The sequence below is a fragment of the Pipistrellus hanaki genome, assembly GCF_964339955.1.
Source record: "Pipistrellus hanaki genome assembly, chromosome: 3".
Classification (NCBI taxonomy): Eukaryota; Metazoa; Chordata; class Mammalia; order Chiroptera; family Vespertilionidae; genus Pipistrellus; species Pipistrellus hanaki.
Window position 1 is genome coordinate 128,216,925 of NC_140505.1, and position 20,648 is coordinate 128,237,572.

At 41.9% G+C, this 20,648-nt stretch overlaps 1 protein-coding gene across 1 annotated transcript in view; it reads right to left on the reverse strand.

Annotated features, from left to right (window-relative positions):
- LGR5 (leucine rich repeat containing G protein-coupled receptor 5) overlaps window positions 1-20,159 on the reverse strand; it is a 137,006-nt gene extending 116,847 nt beyond the window's left edge. Inside the window, exon 1 of the mRNA XM_084878866.1 lies at window positions 19,663-20,159. Within this exon, the coding sequence (XP_084734992.1) occupies window positions 19,663-19,871 (209 nt within the window). The 5' untranslated portion in view covers window positions 19,872-20,159. The remainder of the gene's footprint in view (window positions 1-19,662) is intronic.
- Window positions 20,160-20,648: the final 489 nt, after the last annotated feature.

Sequence of the window (20,648 nt, forward strand, 5' to 3'; positions counted from 1 at the left end):
ACGCATTGGTTTAGTCAGCTCTTTCAAAAGGCTATTTTGATTTTAATAATGAATGCCATTCCTTGTTGCCAAATTCCCCAAGTCACTTGCTTAAACGCTCCAAAATTACTGTCCTTAGTGATTTTCTTGCTAGAATTTCTGTTTTGTGACTGTAAAAACATAAGATTTAGGGTTTATTTTCTTTATATATTTACTATAAATTAACAGTAAATCTTGTATTTAGCTCCATTTAAACCTCCCTCTGCAGCTGCCCATTTGAAAAAATAAAATGGTTGCCTTCTTTCACTTCAGTGGACACAATACAAAACATCCATTGAGTGTTCCCTTTATTGCAGCTGCCAATGCCCAGCCGACTTTTAACAAACCAACCAAGCGGAATCACAATGCAGCTGCAACATTTTATGGTATTTCTGTTGGTTCTCTTTTGAGACTGAAGGTGTTAATTAGGAATCAAAGAACACAACCCTGCCAGCTTTCTTTCACAAACCATACTCTGGTCACTGCAGTTTTCAGGAGAAAAATAAATCTAATAAAGGGATAAAAATGTTGTTTGTCACACCAGTAAAGTATACTTAAGACCCTTTGATCAAAAGCTTTTATGTAGTCTTGTCAGATGGGCTGGAAATATTGTATTTTCCCCTTTCCCTTCTTTACGTGGACTTCTCTGAATTCTGAATTCAAGTTAAGTCTAGAAGAAAAAGCACAAGCATAGTCATATGTAGGATTCTTTATAGGTGATAACTGGTCTCATTGAGTAGAATAATTTTTTTGAGAATTATTTTGCTTCTTAGAAAAGTATTCATATTCAACAGACGGTTACATTATAGCTTCACATAAAACTGGGCTTCTATTAGCATAAATACGACATTCTAACCATAGGTTCTCATGCTTACACTTTACGTATGCAGCTACCAATACTCTATTTAGGGTAATGATTATTTATTACATAAATCTCAGTGTTTTAGAGGATCTTTTGTAGATACACAAAGTTGAGTATTTTCATAAGCGTAAAATCACATACACACATATAAACATCTATATATAATATTAATTTATCAAATAGTGTGTCATTTTTGTATAGTTTTTTTTATACCTCTTAAGTATCATGCATTCAAACTTAACAGCGTGAAGTCATTACCTTTAATCTTCAGTCAAAGTTAAAAGCTTAAAGTAAGTTTATGAAGTTAGCACTGCTGGGAATTAGTCAAGCCTGCTGGCTTTCTCAGCACGAGGTTTTGCTGCTAGATGCACAAATCATGCCAAAATCCATTAATCCTGCTCGAGAGAGGCAGAAAGAAGGTCTGCTTGTTGATTTAATGTTAATGAAATGAATGGGCTCCTGAGGCTACCTGCAGAGGCCCTCTAAACTGTTAAACAAATAAAGTCATTTTAAGTAATGCTCACTGCAGGAGAGTAAACAATGCTCCCAGATTGGCTGCACAACATAGTGTGGGTGTGTAGAGTCTTCCTTTTTTGCTACACCTGCCCTGTTACAATACCCGCAAATGTCAAGCGGATAGACTGATAGAATCAGGAGGGACCTCAAAGCATGTGCTCTCCGGCTATATACAGATGCAAGAACTGAGGCAAAGAGGTTATGTGTCTTACCTGAGATTCTGTGGCTGGTTGTTGGGGTAGCTAGATCGAGCTTAGAGGTTCTCAAAACTTGACTGCACATTGAGGAGTGAAAACACCCTTCAGATGCCTACATCCTTCCCCCAGAGACTTTTGGTGTGGGGTCAGGGCCTTGAGATGGTTAACATTAGGTTCCAGTTAGAGCTACTGTGCAGACAAGTTTGAGGACCATGTATCCAGATTTCTAACACACCTTTCCTGTGAATGTTTCCCCACCCCCACCCCACCCCTCCACATCAGGGTTAATTCCTTCCTACTTCCTAGGAGTGTGCCCGTTGCCTTATCATCCTATGGTCAGTGTAGGTAGATGTATGTATTTTGAGGTTGTTTCCTTTTCTTCCATATGTAAATGCAGAGGTGTGTGTGTGTGTGTGTGTGTGTGTGTGTGTGTGTGTGTAGACCACTTGAAGGACTAACCTCTACCCACTGGGTGAGCCAACCCCACACGGAGACAATAGATAATATTATAGACAGTCTGTGCCATGCTTGACAGTTTGTCCTCTTGCCTCACTCTTTGTCTTGAGGTTCACCTTACCTTTGAGTCCTTGATGTTTTCTAATTCTTTTCTTATTTGCAACAGTCTTCTCTGTGCTGTCACTTTCCTCTTACCCCTTCCCCACCTGAAGAATTGGCTTTGCCTGAGAGAGGACCTTCTGACCCTTATTTGAAATCATTAAACTTTTGCTGCTTTCTGGGCCTTCTTGGTTTTAGTGGTTATTTAAGCTGCTTAATAAAGCGAGGCTGATAGACACCACCTCTCCAATCGGTGCTGCTGGATAACACGTAATAGAGGGCTCCCTGAAAGTTCTTTGGTTTTGTTAGGGCTGTAAAATACATCAGCTTCCGACTTCAGTAATTCAGTAGGCACTTGAGAATTCCAGAATCATATTTTCACATGTAGTAAGACACCAAAGTGCTGCCACAGGGGATATTTCCCTTGTGCTTTTCAGACCTGCTCTCTTGATTTCATTGGTGATAGGTAGTACAGCTGGCCTCTGCTATGGAAGGGTGTGGAGGATTTGTAGAAGGGCTCAACCACAGGATTAAAAGACCACTCATCCATCTCTCCTCTCTGCTGGGGATCAGTGGGCCTAAATCCCAAGGCCCCTGCTCAAAAACAAGCCCAAGTAGTACTTTGACCCCCCCTATAAAACTTTGAATCCCCTCCCCTCTCAGATTTAAGTTACTGGTACCTATTATTCCCCAGGAAATAATGTTAACCTTGTTATTGTCACTGACTGCAAAGATTCTTTAGGTAATTGTGTTGAACCAACTGTTTCTTCTTTTTAAAAAATCACTTATTTTTTCAGTTACAGTCAAGATACAATATTATATTAAAGGTGTATACCCCGTAATTAGACAGTATAAAACTTATTGATAACCCCAAAAAAGCTCATACCCATCTGACACATTACATAGTTATTAGTGTAGTATTGATACTACCATATCCTCTATGCTGTACTTTATACCCCCATGACTACACTAGAACTACTAATTTGTACTTAATCCTTTTCCCTTTTTCACCCATCCACCTCCCATCTGGCAATCGTCAAAATATTCTCTGTATCTCTGAGTCTGTTTCTGTTCTGCTTATTTTGATTTTTAGATTCAATTGTTGATACATATTTATTGCCATTTTATTGTTCATGTCTTCTTCTCCTCCTCTTCCTCCTTCTCCTCCTTCTCCAAAACTCTTTAACCTATCATATAATGCTGGTTTGGTGATGATGAACTACTTTAGCTTTTCCTTGTCTGGGAGCTTTTTATCTGATCTTCAAGTTTAAATTATACTTTTGCTGGATAAAGTAATCTTGGTTGTAGGTTCTTGCTTTTTGCCACTCCCTTCTGGTCTGCGAAGTTTCTGTTGAGAAATCAGCTGACAGTCATATGGATGCTCCCTTGTAAGTAACTGCTTTTCTCTCTTTGTCTTTAATCTTTGGCATTTTAATTATGATGTGTCTATTAAATGTGGGCCTCTTTGGGTTCATCTTGTTTGGAACTCTCTGTGCTTCTTAGACTTGTATGTCTATTTCTTTCACCAGGTAAGGGAAGTTTTCTGTCATTATTATTATTATTATTATTATTATTATTATTATTAAATCCTCACCTAAGGTAACTTTTTCATTGATTTTTAGAGAGAGTGGAAGGGAGAGGGAGAGACAGAGAGAAAGAGAAACATCAATGTGAGAGAGACACATCGATTGGTTGCCTCCTGCATGTACCCTGACCAGGGCCAGGAATCTGCAACTGAGGTGTGTGCCCTTGACCAAAATTGAACTTAGGACCCTTCAGTCCACAGGCTGATGCTCTATCCACTGAGCCAAACCAGCTAAGGCTGTCATTATTTTTTCAAATAGGTTTTTAATTTCTTGTTCTTTCTGGCATACCCATGATGTGATTCTTGGTGTGCTCCTTATATTATCTTCATATTTTTGGATTCCTTTTTCTGTTCTGATTTGGTGGTTTTTTTTTATTTTCTAAATTCTTGGTATTCTCTACTATTGATCTCCTATAAATTAGTCTTTATTTCAGTTAGTATATCCTTCATTTCTGACAGGTCCTTTTTTTTATGTTGTTGATGTTATCACTAAGTTCCTTGAAATTCTCATTAAGTTCCTTAAGCATCCTTATAATCATTGCTTTGAACTCTGTATCTGGTAGTTTTATTGCTTCCATTTCATTTAATTCTTTGTCTGGAGATTTCTCCTCCTTCGTTTGTGACATGTTTCTTTGTTTCCACATTTTGGCTGCTTCCCAGTGTTTGTTTCTGTGAAATGAAGTAGATCTACTATGTCTCTCAGACTTGGTAGAGTGACCTTGCGTAGTAGGTTTCCTGTAGGGCTCAGTGGCTCAGCCTCTCCAGTCATCTGAGTTGGGTATTCCAGATGCACCCCTGTGTGAGCTGTGTGTCCTGTCCTATTGTAGTTGAGCCCTGATTGATGTTGGTGTCACTGGAAGGGATTGACCCTGGGCCAGTAGTTGCAAGGATCAGTTGTGACTACAGTGGAAGAACTGCTGTGCAAGAGTTTACCCTATGGAGCAGGACTTGCTTCAGTGAGGCTTTGGTGCTTACTGTGTCTGCCCCTTGAGTGTGTCACTTGTTCAAGTGGTAGGGTTATAAGTTGGTGTGGTCGAAGCTGACCACTGGGTGCACTAGCTCTGGGGCCTCCCAGGAGGTGCAAAGTCAGCCTCTGCCTGTGCTTTGCCAGGGGCCACCCAGCCTGAGCTACAAAGCAATCTGCAGATTGCTCCTTATGTTTATTGGAGGTGCCCAGAAGATGCGAAGATCTGAACCAGAGTGGACTGCCACTAGTGTTGGGCCTGAGGCCACTGTCGGGGCCTGAGGCTACATATAGAGAGATATGGAGCATGCTGAGATCAGCTGCTGGCTATTTGAGATATTTTAGGAAAGTCTGAAGCATGATTTAAGAGAGGCCAATTGTATGGAAAATCCACTGCAAGTAGGTAGGGGCAGGATCTCAGGGCAGGGAAAAAAGCGAGCTGGGTTGATGGATTTAGTATGGCTACTGCTTGTTGGCTCTGTGGCGGGGAGGGCTCAGCAAAGGAACACTGGTCTCTGCCAGCCCTTCTATTTGGGAGAAAGCTACCCCTCTAGCTCTCACTCTGATTCCAGACAAGTTGATTCCAGACAAGTTATTTCCTCCCAGAATGTCCCAGGTTCCTTTTAAGCTGTTCAGAGGGAGTGAGTCTGAATAATTCTGTGTGTGGGCCCTTTAAGAGGAACTGCCTACGACTCCCGCAGCCTCTGTGTCACTCAGCCACAATCCCTGCTGGTTTTTACAGCCCAAAGTTATGGGGACTTCTTTTCCCAGCACTGAAACCCTGGGCTTGGGGCCTGGTGTGGTCAGGGATGCCTTACTCCTCAGGGAAACCTCCATAGTCAAGATATCCCTCCTGCTTTTAAACCACCACACATGGGTGTAAGACTAGCTGGTTCTGAGATTCTGCCCCATGTCTCTGCTCCTCCTACCAGTATCCATGTGCTTTTTATTTAATCCCCTAACTTAACATTCAGCTAGATTTCAGGTTGTTCTGTATTTTTGTTGTAAATTTTGATATGGTTGTGGGAGGCTACACTGCCATCTTGAACTTTCCAAACTGCTTCTTTATCAAAGATAGCAAAAAAGAAATTCCTCATGAAAATTTAACTCTTTTGAATGTAGACATAGGCCTATTCTTTAAACCAGTTTTTTTCCCCTTTAGAGTAGAATTATTTTTTAGTTAATATAAAAAATAACCAAATACATTTTTTTTTGTGTGTGTTAAAAATTTTTTTTTTTTTCCCCTGAATGTCTTTAGCTCTCAGAAAAGGTTGGAATCCCAATATTTTCTCAATCCATCATTTATCTCTTGCTGCTATGTATTGCAAGTCAGCTGCTGAGACTGGAGCTTCTAAGAGCCCAAAAAATTACCAGACTGAATATTTCCTCTATAGTCATGTAAAATCATAGACATGGGTGAGATGAAAAATGGAAGAATAAAAACAATTTAAATCTAGGGCCACAAATTGTGGGCCATTCATTAAATCGTGTCTGAAGAATGGACTCCTAACCTGAGCCACCTGCCCACAGTCTGTGAGAAAGCATATTCACTCAGTAGTCAGCCGCCCTGGAGGTCGACATTATATAATACCCCCAGATGGAAATCTAAAACTTCTTTCAATACACAGAATCTTCTATCTATTTGATCCAAGGATCAGAGGCGAAAGAATATTTTTACTTAAACAGATGCTTGGTGATGAATTTGCCACTATTTGCTCCCTCTATTCTTTTATCAAGTAGGCATCTCTCTGCTGTTCCCTAATTTGTTTTTAATGTTTAAAAATCTTGTTTCATGAAAAATATGTTTACACTTACAAAATTTCAGGAAAATTAATTTAGTATTTTGGGAAATAATAATAAGAGCCAACATTGTGTATTTGAAAAGTGTGGGTTTAGTGTTAAAGCAACTGTAACATCATCACCAAAACCACAATAGCACCTAACAGTTATTGCTCCACATATGTGGCTCTGTCCAAAGTGCTTTATGTGCATTATCCTACCCATTGGCACAACAACCCAGTGAAGTTGGTGTCGTTATATGGATGAGAAAACAAAGACACAAAGAAACTGCCAAGATCTCTCACGATCTTCTTGATCATTGTCAAGAAGTCTTCTTATCCCCAAAGTGGGGATAGTGATAACCAGTGTACTGTTTGTTATAAAGGTCAAATGAGAAACTGACGAAAAGCACTATTTGAATTTTTTCCTGTCATGTGAGAGAGATTACAAACAATGCAGTCTGCCAAATTTAGACAGAAGGACTTCTTTATCACCACATTATAAGATTATAAGTGGTTATATTAGCTCATCTACTCTGTTACACATTTGGTGGCCAGAAAAATGGCACCTTATATCTTAGGACAAAGTACGAGTTTTACACAGAGGTTAGGAAAACATAAGAGTGCCTCCTACAGAGAGAAAATGGTGCTGATTTTCCCTCAATGTGCCTTGACCATATCTTCTTTTGAAGTTTCGTACCCATGTATGGGCACAGAGCATTTTAACATGTGATTTTGCTATTATTCAGGTATGGTATGCCCAATAGATCAGGAGGCAATTACTACTGCAAAGATAGTTTGTTACTCACAATTCCCAAGAATAGGGGACACATCAGTTTGCAGGGCCACATGGGGAAGCACCTGGGTCTGTCAGGAGTCAGAAGGAATGGGAGAAACGCAGGGGCAAGAGTCTTTATTGTAGTCTCCACGGGAAGAAATGGACAGGGTAAGCAGGCTTAGAATCAGCTAGCTTGAATCATTACGGCTGTGGGGTGTAAGGGCTGTCTCAAGTTGTCTGATACCTGGTCCCAGGGTGATTAGAACAGGGAATGTTGACCTAGAGTGTAAGAGCCCTGCAAGAGCCTGATTAAAAAAAAAAAAAAGTGCCTGGCAGTGTAGACTTTGGCTGGTTGGTTTGCATGTGGAAGGTGTGTTTGCAGAGGAGTCCTTGCTATCTCTAGGAATTTGCTAACCCGGGGAGGGGCAGCCTCCCCTAGCTCAGCAACGTCCCAAGAAAGCAAAGCATCATACAATACAAACAATGAAAGACATGATTAATACACGAGGGTTTTTGGGTTCTAAATCCAAGGGAGACTCCTTTCTTCTTTGGCCCAAGAAAATTGATCATTCAAGGGACATATTATAGTCCAATAGTGGAAACAGAGTAAATTAAGTTTGATGATCAAGTGTGATGAGTGCTGTGACAAGTGAGTTCAGCATGATGTGGGTGAGGCGAAGACAGTTTTCTAAAATGATGGGTCATAGAAAGTGTTCCGTGATGTTTGAATTGAATACAGAAAGACTCATAGAAGTCAGCAAAATGAAAAAGAAGAAAGGCATTTCAAGCAGAGACTAACACATGTGAATACGTGGAGGCAAGAAACATGGAAATTGCAGGAGTTAGTTTGATACGGCTGGAGACAGGAGAGCATGGGGAGCTAAGAAGTGGGAAATGGCAGCAAAGTTTGCAGCTGGGGGTGAGGCAAGAGAAGTTGGCTTTGTGGGCTAAACTGAGGAGTTAAATTGTATCATGAAAGCCATAGGAAACCTCTGATGGATTGACTACAAGAGAGACATGACCAAAGTTGCATCTTGGACAAACTAGTGGGGTGGTAGGGAGTGTGTGTGTGTGTGTGTGTGTGTGTGTGTGTGTGTGTATTGGGGGTCTATGCCGACTGAGACAGGAGACTCACAGTTACACAGCAGAAAAGTGAAATTGTCTGAGCTCATGCAATTTTAGGGCTAGAAGAGAATTTATGAGACCTAAATTTAGTCAAATTAATGTCACAACATTTAAATTGCATTAAAGGCATGCTAACCTAATATGAAAAAAATTTGGGAAATTATTCCTCAAGCTGAGTTTGATTGTTTCTTTCTGCTCTATAGATTTTTAGGCAATTCCAAGTACCCTTTATCTGTATCTATGACTAGTCAAAAAAAGTGACAAGGTTAACATTAAGACAGAGACTTATATATGAACATTTATAACATACAAAAGCAACAGGATGTTTGGAAACATCTAGAAAAGTAACAGAGTTTTAGAATTCATTTGAGTATCTGGCATTGGAGCAAAAAGTTGACAGGAAGGAGCTCTTGTTTTTAGGACATTTCGGTTCAATTCCATTTTTGCCAGCTATGTGATTTTGAGAATGTCATTAATCTCTTATTTAAAAAATATTTTTTATTGATATTTTTTTTCAGAGAGGAAGGGAGAGGGATAGAGAGTTAGAAATATCGATGAGAAACATTGATCAGCTGCCTCCTGCACACCTCTGACTGGGGATGTGCCCACAACCAAGTTACATGCCCTTGACCTGATCTAACCTGGGACCTTTCAGTCTGTAGGGTGACACTCTATCCACTGAGACTTACTGGTTAGGACTCAATAACCTCTTATGAGCATGACTTTCATTATCTATGAAAGAAGGTGCTAGATTAGGTGACTTTCAAGGTCTTTTCTATTCTAAATTCCATGCATGAGTAGAGAGTGCATTTGACTCATCAAAAACCTCTGCAATATCTTTAAGTGATTTTAATTCTGTTTATTTGGGCAATTAGGACAATGCTCTAGCAATTATGATTAAATTTCAGTCTTGTACTATGTAATGTGAATTTAGGCATACAGTTTAGTCATTCTGGTAATTTGTAGATAAAAAAATATTCTTTGAGTTCTTTACAGTAGAACTTACTCCAAATGTAGTTAGCTATGAGTTCAAGCTCTGAATTTGTTTTATTGTAATTAATATAAGTCTACCAAAATTAGCCTTTCCTTCTCAATATATTATTAACTATGTTCTGAGGAGTATCTACAGCTAAGGTAAAGGAGCTTCATATTACTCTGTAATAGTCATTTGGGACCCGTCCATATTCATCCAACACTTCTCACAATCCTAAGAGCCTGGGAAGTACATTTTAAGCTGGAAGGCCAGCAGCTGGGAGGTGGAAGGTGGATACTTGCTCTCGGTTAATCATGTTGCTAAAACTTTTGAGATCTTCAAATGAGATATGCTTACACCCTGGGAGAATCTGGTTTAACTAGGATTTCCTTTTGCTACCCGAGCTTGAAGACTCAATGAAAAAAGATCTTGAACTTCTTCCTGTACTCTGTTGCCCAGAGACCCAGAGAACAACAGCTGCTGGGGAACAGGGGCTGTGGTGCGTTAAGGTCTCCCACCACAAGGACAGTGATGTGGCTTCCCCAGAGCTGAAATCAAAGACACCAATTTCGGTGCACTCAGAGTTGATACTTTAATCTCAGAGATTCTTCTTTCTCAATTTACCTTCATCTTGTGGTTTGAAGCCCTGGGGAGAAAGTGTCTGAGAAAAGAAAAATGCATCCTCCTAGTTCTCCTCTGATGCTCTTTAGAAGCCTGGGGTGAAGAAGGATTAAGAGGGACACAGGAGAAGTGAACCATCTGGGACAGGGTGGAGGTCTCCTCTCTCAGTTCCAGTTCTGCCTGCACTGTTCCTTGGGTAGCAGATTCCCTCGGTTAGCTTTATCACCTCTCCTGCCATTCTTTTTTTTTTTTGGGGGGGGGGTGGAGGTTTGGGAGAGGGGGTGATGACTAGGCTTTACTGTTGGGCAGTTGGCACTATAATGATGATAGAGCAGACCTATTGCCAAAGGTAGACGCGTTTGCTAACGGTCCAGTCAGAACAGAAAGGATGAATAGAGAGAATAAAGAGGAAGACTTCCTACCTCAGTCTTTACTAGATGACTCCAAACTCATTCTATAGATTCGTTGTGAAATAAACGATTATTGCAGAAGTCATAATATATGTGCAAAATAGATGATTAAGGAATGTAACGCCTTCCACGGGAAGTTTTATTTTTTTGGAACCAAATAATTCTCACTGTACATGCAAAAAGTGAAAGCTTATTTTTATGCTGATAGATTTAAAGGCCATTGATTATATAACAGAGTTCCTTCAAGTGCCTCATAAAAAAATTTATAACCTACGAACTTCAAGTGTCATGTGGTATTTTGTGCGTTGGACCAATAAGCTCATTAAAATAACACTGGGTAAACCCAAACACAACACAATGGAAGTCTAACACAGCCCACATTAACCAGCCCAGTTCAAAATATCTTTGTTATGTGCTAAGGTTAAAAATTCAGCAAATTCTTTATATTTTTTCCACTTGAGATCATGTGTGGTTTTCTACTTTCTTGAGAGCTACACTTTTGTGGCTTTTTGATCAAAGGAAGGTTATTTTTGCAAGTAGATATCTTTTGTAGAAGTTCCTGTTCTACGTAATCAAGGTTTCAAGAAAAAAAGTACAAAAATATTTACTGATTTTTTAGTAAAACACAAAAATTCTTAGGTTCTTGGTGTAGACTTTGGGAAGGAAGATATGCATGTAAGGTTAGCCATCAGGTGTGTGTGTGTGAGTGTGTGTGTGTGTGTATTTGTGAGGGAGGGAGAAAAAGGGGTAGAAAGAGGAAATAAAGGAATTTGGCTGCAAAATTGAGTAACAGTTTAAAACATTTGGCTTCCACTTGTGAAAGATGAGCAACACTGGGGAAAAGGCGAGGCTAACCAGGGGCCACTTGAGGAAGACTTAATCTCAGCTGGCAGGCTGATGAGGAAGGTCAGCTCGGTGCACGCGTTCTCAGCTGGAGCTGGGCTCCCTTTGCCAGGACAATTGTCTTCTGCATTTCAGCTTCTGAACTGAACTGAAGGTGCCTTCACACTGCCAGCTCAGTCTCACTCCTCAAAAGGGTTGGCTCTCCACTGTCAAGCCACGTCAACGTTATAGATCATTTCCACCGAGCAAGTAGCACAAAAGAAATAGCTTCCTATTGGGGTGTCAGGGTGTGTGTTAGTGTGTGCATGAATTTGCTTTCTTCCCGTTGACCACCAGTCCTTGGTAGAAGATGGAACAAGGAAGGCAAGAAGGGTAAAATGGATATGAAAATAATGTTCATGGATTAAAAAAACGAGACACTTGAAAATTTAGGATGGCTGAACAATTTGAAATTATGAATGATAACAATAGAAAACAAGATTTGAGGGCATTGTTTTAAAACATTTTAGAGATTACATTTCAATGTTTCCTAAATTTTCTAAACATTAGTACTTACTTGATGAGGGGTTATTTATATTGGGTATAATTTGTAATTAATTAGCCACCTATTTGTTTTTCATGGTAACTTTGTAATATAGTAAATATTTAGCCCATGTTAGCTTTATGACTGCAAATGAATTGAAGGACTGAAAAAAAAAAATTAAATGAATAGTTAATAAAAGCTTCTTCTCTATCACTACCATAATCATGAAACTATGCATAAAAGTGAATACAAACTCAAATAACACCAGCCTGTTCAGAAAGTTCATATTCATCTGAATGAGAATGCAACTACTTTACTCGACACATGGACCTGACCAAAGGAAATCAGTTAGTTTTATTCTTTACTAGGAAGTTACCAGTCAATTGATCACTCTTCATAATACCCAGGCAGCTACCACAATTTACCTTTGGCTTGGAGACAAGCAAAATCGAAAAGGTATTTACTAAATTTAAAACCTTGGCCTTAAGCTATAGAAATATAATTCTCCTTTTATTAAAAATTAAAAACCACATTTCCCAGAGCCTCATAAATTGTGTTCCTGAAAGGAAAAATGTGCTGAAATATTTCAGCACCAATTACATTTACTTTGAGGCATAACCATAAATTAGAAGGCTGGTTTTCTTATGTTTCTGGTAAGCTGGTCCTGAAGATAACTTCAAAGAAGTTAAGAAATATTTTGAGCAATGGAAATATCTTTGGGATAGTCACGTTAGGAATGAAAATACTACCTGTATTATAAGGTTGTTGTGGGATATATGATCCAGTAAAGCACTTAGCATAATACCTGGAACTCAAGAAGTACAATATAAATGTCAGCTGTTATTATTATTGTTATTACACTAGTAAAGTACTTTAGATACTCTAAATTATGGAGTATTTGTTAAAATAAACAACTCATTGCATAGTTTAAGCTGAACACAATTTAACTGTATTTCAGATGGTGCTGGGCCATATTGTGGGACCCCAGTAGCCCTGTGTTGTTCTGTTACTTTGCAGATAAGTAGTCTTTTATTTTTCTCTGGCCTCTTTTAGCCACTGGGATTTCAGTTTGGCCAGTTCAGCCAATTCTATTCAGTTCAGTATTACAAATATTTATTAAATATCCCTTAAATGTCAGGCAGCGATGTGGGCACCGGCATAGAAAGTGGAAATTTCCTCCCGCGGAAGAGCTCACAGGCTAGGCAGGAGGATAAACCCTGACAGAAAGAGAGCCCATCACAGCCTGGAGGTACTCCATCCGCCTTTAAGGAAGATGCTTTCATGGACAGGGGCTGGTTCCTTCTCATATGCTCAAAGCAAATTTCAGCTTCTCCAACCCCAGATTTAAGCACTGAGAATAGGGTTAATAGGCGAAGGTTTGACCATGGACTCCTGCTTATAAAGCATCTTTTTAAAAAATATATATGTTTTATTGATTTTTTACAGAGAGGAAGGGAGAGGGACAGAGAGTAGAAACATCGATGAGAGAGAAACATTGACCAGTTGCCTCCTGCACACCTGCCACAAGGGATATGCCTGCAACCAATGTACATGCCCTTGACCAGAATTGAATCCCGGACCCCTCAGTCTGCAGACCGACGCTCTATCTGATTCAATCAAACCGGATTCAGCTATAGAGCATCTTTTAAACTAGTAATGCTAACATTCTATTAGCAGTCTTTTCAAATTATCACAAGGTAACTTGAAAGCAAATGACTAATGTTCTACCTGCCAGTTTCAAATAAGGCATGTCCATTGGGCTCAATGTAACAAAACAAAACAAACATTTATCTGGGGGAGGTAGGAGAAAATGGCCAGGGATTTCAAGAACGGGCCTGCTTCCTACCATGTAACCTATTGGAGAACAAAACTAATTTTGAATTATGAACATTTCTATGAAAAATTCTATTTTATAGCCTGTGAAATGTTTCCTTTTTCCATAGATAATGAATTCCACAGGTGAAATTGAGTATGTGGTTGTTATCTATAATGACTGAATAAGAATATAGATTGAAGCTGTCAGATCTGGGAATAGGAGTTATAGTAGGTTTGAATTCATAAGCAGATTTAACAAATAAAATTTTACTAAGGTACAACAAAAATAGCAACAGAACTAGATAATCAGCTTGCTTTCTTTGGTAGGTAATATATCAGTTATGGCTCTAATGATATATCTCTCTACTACGAGGTTCTATAAAGAAAAACATTACAACAGGAGTGAGGAGATTGGGTCTCAAAGAAAGGAATTTGCCTTCTCAAGAAGAATTCAATTTATCAGAAATACCCATTGGTGGGGTGTTTACAAGTAAAAATACCATTTAGCATTATTCTAAATTTATATAAATAACCAAACCAAACAACAACAACAAAAAACTTCAAAAAATTGCTCATAGAGTTCACTATTGTTTTTTTCTTTCCTTTTTAAAAAATGGATGAGTGAGAGCAAGAGCGAGAGGGAGAGTGGGAGAAACATAGATATAAGAGAGAAACATCGAGAGGTTGCCTCCCATACACTCTCTGACGTGGAATCAAACCCAAGACTTAAGTATATGAATTGACCAGGCTGGAATCGAATCCACAAGCTTCTGGTGTACAGGAGGGTGATCCAACCAACTGAGCCGCCTGGCCAGGGCCACTGCTGGCTTTAATTTCTATCTATAGCATGTGATCTGGATTAATTGGAGACAAACTTATGGCTAACACGACTTAAATGTATCAATTTAATAGAAGAAATGTAAAAATGTTTTATTAAAGTAGTAGATATTAGGTATTAGTTATAAAAGCATAAGATTCTGCAATGTGTTTAATTTTTAAATGATAGGTTTATTGGGTTAATTGCTTATTTGGTTACATTCCTATGCTTTTGACAGCTATATGTTTTATTTTGTAAAATACGTATTTTTTTATTTCAGAGAGGGAGAGAGATAGAAACATTAATGATGAGAGAGAATCATTGATGGGCTGCCTTCTTCATGCCCCCTACTGGGGATAGAGTATGCAACCCAGGTATGTGCCTTGGCTGGGAATTGAACTGTGACCTCCTGGTTCATAGGTGGATGCTCAACCACTGAACCACACTAGCCAGGCGACAGCTATCTGTTTTAGAAATAAAAAACAATCAAATAATTCTAATTAATAAAACTCAACCATGACAGATCACAGACTAGTTTTGTGTTTCTGAAGTTCTTTAAATACATCCAAGTGGGAATGATTCCATTATTTAAAAAATAGCTTTATTTAACCTACAAAGGTTATTTTTTATTACAATTTTCTTCTTTTTTAATTTAAAATTAAAGTTTTTTCCTCTTTTTTAATTCCAACCTTCTAACTCATTTGTGATTGCTACCTGTTGTTGCTTACCAGAACTCATTTACTTTGAAGACAAGGAATAAGAAAGAAAAAAATTGAAGATCATGTTCAACTGTATGTAAAAATTCATTCTTGTCCCATAAACTCTGTCATGCATATGATGAACATATTCAGTAAAATATTTATCTTAAATCTATGCTACAAATTGTTTGAGTCAGAGCCACTATAAAAATATCACTCAGACTACTTTAGTCAATTAGTTTCAATAATTGCCTTCATAATGAAAATTCAATAATAATAATAATAATAATAATAATAATAATAATAGACCCTGGAATTATATTAGACCCTGGCATCATTATATTTTAAATGAATTTTAAAAGTAGGTTGTAGAGCAAACTATAATTTTGAAATTGATATAAATTTTAAGACTGTTATAACAGTTAAGGCTTTTGTAACCATTCTAAAGAACAAATATTTTTCTTTATTTAATACACTTTTTTTCTTGAAGGGAGCCAGAAATATAGAAAACCATTTTAAAGATTAAAAATGTTTTTAAGTATTGAAACTGCATTTTAGATACTTAAAACACATGTATGACACCAGGCTGTACATAATTTAACTGAGGTTTTTGATAGGTTCTTATTAATACTGGTTTTACTAATTGCATGTAAAATTAAATTTTGTCCCAAAGCTACATATGGGAAAGTAACCAACTTACATACATTAAATTAAAAAACAAATCTTTCTTTGGTTCCTTTGGTTCATGTAACATAAATTTGCTTGTGGATGAAAGATTCATGTCCTTCAGCAACAGCAAGAAAAACACTCTGTTTTCATTTAAAAATAAAATGGCTGTTGTCAATCAAGAAAAGTATATTTACTATATTAGGATGTTCATTAGAATTGAAGACACATCGAAGTAGCATAGAGGAGCTTATTTTCAAGAGCTTATTTGAATGTATTTTCAAAATGTTCACATTTTGTATATCAAGATAACTCACCTATAATGAGATTAGAAGCTAGAACTACTTTATTTCTGATAAATCAGGACTGGTAAATTGAGATGCATTTAACATGATCAACAATTATTGTTTACTTTAATGGCTCAACCTTGGTGGTTTCCTTATTTTCTGCTGAGTCAGCTTTATTAGCCCCTTTTATAAAATCAGAGCTCAGAGCCACTGAGGAAAGAGGAGAGAAGAGAGAGGAGAGAGGAGAAAGGAGAGAGAGGGGGGGAGGGAGGGAGGGAGGGGGCGAAGGGGGGGAGGGAGGGAGGGAGGGAGGGAGGGAGGGAAAGAGAGAGAGAGAGAGAGAGAGAGAGAGAGAGAGAGAGAGAGATAGATCTGTGTTTCTACCATGTTCTGTGGTCCAACTACAGGTCTACTGGGCAATGCAGTTCAGGAAGAGAAGAGAGTTACTATTAATGTTGGCTGAAGATTTAGCTTTTTGGGGAAGAAAGAAAGGCTATAAAACTGCACTTAAAGAGCCCTAGCCTTCTATGAAGAGAGTTAGGAAACTTTCTTTACCTAGGAGTCTGACTGGTCAGCTCTCAGATTGTGGTAAAACCTATTTGCCAAATGTGTGCTGCTGGAACTTGCCATCGTCAATCTGTTTGAAGAAAATGAAATGCTTGTTCTTTTGTGGAGAAGGGAGGAAGATTAAGAGATAACATTCTGACTCAAATAAACGGTGATAACTTACTACAAACAACAAAAACAGATAGCGAAGTCTGGCCTTTTACCCAGGAGTCTTTACACACTGCAACTTTCTCATCAAAGCTTAATTACCGCGAGGCCCCAGTGACAGGGGGCTGTAACTTACTGTTCCCTTTCAAAGCAAAGAAAGTGACTTTTTTTTAAATAAGAAAAACAGTAAGACACATGCTTATCTATTGGAATATGAGCAAACAAAAATTCTTCTTTTAGGTTATGAGTGCATAAGTGAAGGTAGAAATGGTTAGGTAATTCTAGGTGTAACCAAAAGAGGGCACCATTGACCCTGAAAGTCTGCACAGCTTCCCCATGGCTGTGAAAACAAAAATACGAAAACCCCCAAACCTTCTACCCACGAGGGAAGGACATCCCATGGGCCCTGGCACTTGGTGTTCTATAAGAGAGCACATTCTGAAATCGAGTGTTAAGGAGAACATCCCTTTGGTTATTTACTTCAGGACTGATTTCTACATCATGCACTTATGGTCCCTGAAATGTTAACGATTAGAAGAAAGTATTTAACATTCATCCTGACACTTTCACAGACACTTCCGAGTTTAAGAAAATTTCCCCTTAGGCCAAGCTACAGGCTGTCATCACCAAGTACGAGAAGATGACACTTCCCTAATGGTGTGTTCATCTAAGGAGTTGTGTGTAAGGATAGATGGCAAACAGTGGCAGTTAGCTCTCCTGACCACGTGGAGTACGCAGGGCAATGCATCAGCGGAATGTGGGAAATGATGTGAGGCAGCCCTTCATGCCAAATTTTAGCAGCAGAAGCCTAACGAATGCTCATTCTTCCAAGTGGGAAGAAAAGCCTCCTGACGCTATTCATGGTTTTATTTTCTGTATTCTTAAACAGGAGTGTATGATTGAGCTGAAACCGGTTTGGCTCAGTGGTAGAGCGTTGGTCTGCGGACTGAAGGGTCCCAGGTTCCATTCCGGTCCAGGGCATGTACCTTGGTTGCGGGCACATCCCCGGTAGGGGGTGTGCAGGAGGCAGCTGGTCAATGTTTCTTTCTCATGGACCTTTCTGGCTCTCTATCTCTCTCCCTTCCTCTCTGTAAAAAATCAATAAAATATATTAAAAAAATAAATAAAATAAAAAATAAAATAAAAGAAGTGTATGATTGAATAGCTAAGTGTTTGGGGGGGGGGGATTGCACTCTTCTCTTGTAGATAGTCGATTTCTTCGGGGTGATGGCAAGGAGTAGGTCTAGGGTCTCTGATGTGAAATTGCCACACCGCTCTCAGAAATTCACTTTACAGAGAACACATGATTCTTGAAACGCTTTAGCCGTTAAAGCAGAGAGATTGGGGATGAGCCTTTCACCCCGCAGTACAAGCAGCTGCTTAGGAGGAGGAAATATGAATTCTTAGAGGATGGCCACTTAGGAGAGATTTCTATCATTGTGAAATCATCACCGCCACAGGCGGTGAGTACCTTTGGAGGGAAACCTGGTGGGGAAATAACTAATTGTATAATCCTTTCAGGTAAAGAATTTAAAATAGTTTTATGGCAGATGAGGAGATTGCCTACTAATATCAAAATGCAGCAGGATGGTCCATTTCTTTAAATGTGTACTACTAAACCAGTAAAAAAAAAAAATGTATTGTTCTTCCTCAGTCTGACTCCAGAAAAAGAATCACTATTTCGTGGAAGGCGTTGTGCAAGCCTTTTCATGCTCCTTCCCTCCGGAAAACAACTCAAATGAGGAAAGAGTGAGTGCACAAACATCCCAACCAGCTCCTGCCAAGGTACATGAGTAGAGAAGCCGAAACGAACCTTGTGTGGGCTCGGGGTGGGCTCCAACACCCCAATCAAAGTCCAAAATGTGTCGCCTTGGAGTCACCGGAGTAACCTGGACCCCTGTCCCTCAGCCCGGAGGCACCGAGCCCCCCAGGGTCTCCTTAGGGGGAGGGAGAGCCATGGCCTTGGTCTCTCCCGATCCACCTCCACCGCCCAACCACCTGTTACCCTCCGGGCCCGGGTTTTCCAGGGACGGGATTATGAAATGTGCCGCTGCCTCCTCTGGGCGGAATGGGCTCCGGGGGCTGTGTTTGGGAAGGGGGAAGAGAGGGGGTGAGGATCTCCGAGGGAGGACGGAGAATTCCAGGTCTCCCTTCGCGTGTCCGCGCCGCCGGGCGCCCGCCCCGCCGCCCTCGGCCCACTTCCCGCCCCGCCCGGGAGGAGGCGGCGATGGTTAAAGATTACACCGCGGGGCCGGCGCTTCAAAGGGCGGCTCGGGCAGCCAAAGGTGAAGATAACGTTCTGGCAGCTCTAATCGGGCTTGTGGTTGCCACATTGTAATCACTTCATTAGAAAAAAAAATAAATAAATAAAGGATAAAAGAAAGAAAAGAATGTTACATTGCGCGGCCGTGCACGGAAGGGATGCAGAGTGGGTTCCTTTAGCGCTGGGCTAGCGGGCGGGTTCCTTTGGGGGGACTTTGTGCAGCCCATCTCCCCGCGGAGCGTGGCAAGTCACGGAGAGGAGGGGAGGGGAGAGGAGGGGAAGCTGGGGCACGGACCCCCGGGCGGGCAGCCCGCGCGTGGGTTCCAGGCTCAGAGGCACCGATGCCCACACTGCATGCAAATGCCCACACCCGGAGGAATTCGCTCCGCCGCTTCCCCAGCGCTGGACCGGGAGGCGGGATTGCGCCCGAGTCGTTTCTCCGGGGGCCCAGAAAGTGCGGTCGGTCGTACTGCCGGCCGGACACGTGCGTTTCCCTGGGCCCGAGATGCCCGGTGCCAACTCGCCGGGCCCTCCGGAGCAGAGAGCAGGAGGGAGCCGAGGAGCCCCCAGCCTGGCTCCGAGGTAGCTCCTTCCCCCTCGTGTCCCCGTGTCCCCGTGTCCCCCCATCTCGGAGCGGCGTGGGCGCGCACTTACAGGTAGGAGGTGAAGACGCTGAGGTTGGCGGGCAGCTCCGAGAGCCCCAGGTCGGAGCAGTCCACCCGGAGCAGCATCCTGCCGTCCGGCTCGCACTGACAGTGCGCGGGGCAGCCCCGCAGCAGCGCGCCGGGTCGGGGCGGGCCGGCGGCCGCCAGGCGCAGCAGCAGCGGCAGGGCCAGCAGCGCGCGCACCGGGGAGGTGTCCATGGTGCCCGGGCGGCGAGAGGGGCGCGCGCGGGGAGCCGGGCGGCGGCGTCCGGGCGGCTGCGGGTCGGGGCGCGCGGGGCGCGGTGCCGCCGGCGTGTGCGGCTCAGGCGGGGCGCGGGGGCCGGGCGCCGCGGGGCCGGACGGTGCCCGCTGCCGCGGCGCGGAGCTCGGGAGCGGCGCTGGCTGCAGGCGCCGTGGGGCCGGGGAGCGGAGCTGCTGCGGGCGGCCTGCGCGGTGTGGAGCAGCATCTCCGCCCGCACGCCCGTGTTTTAAAGCGCTCCGGCCCGAATTGCGCGCCCAGTGACGTCAGCGCAGCCCGGCTTCCCGGCCCCCCGCCTCCCCCCCCCCCCCCCCCCGCCCCTGCCCGCCCCGCTCTCCCTCCTCTGCTCCCTCCCTCCTTCCCCCAGTCCCGGCCCGGCGGCGGCGCGCGGGGCTGGCGGTGCTCGGGGCTCGGATGCTGCCTCCGGGGGGGCGGGTTCCCGCGCGCAGCATCGCGTGAGACGCAGGGGACCCCCCACCCTCACTCCTTCTCGCACCCAGGCGACCCAGATCCGAGAGCCCAAGGAGACCTGCTGCAGAGGGACACAGATGCACACGCGGGACCCAAGGATGCCACACGCTTCCTCCAAGCCCACTTCAAATAAAGGATGAAATGCATGGACTGCTTAATTAAAAAAAAAAAGACTAAAATCCAATCCAGAAGGAGGAGGCGTCCCCGGGCGGATGATGGGGTGGTCTTTTTCATCCTTACCTCATGCCCCACTGGCTCGCGTTGGC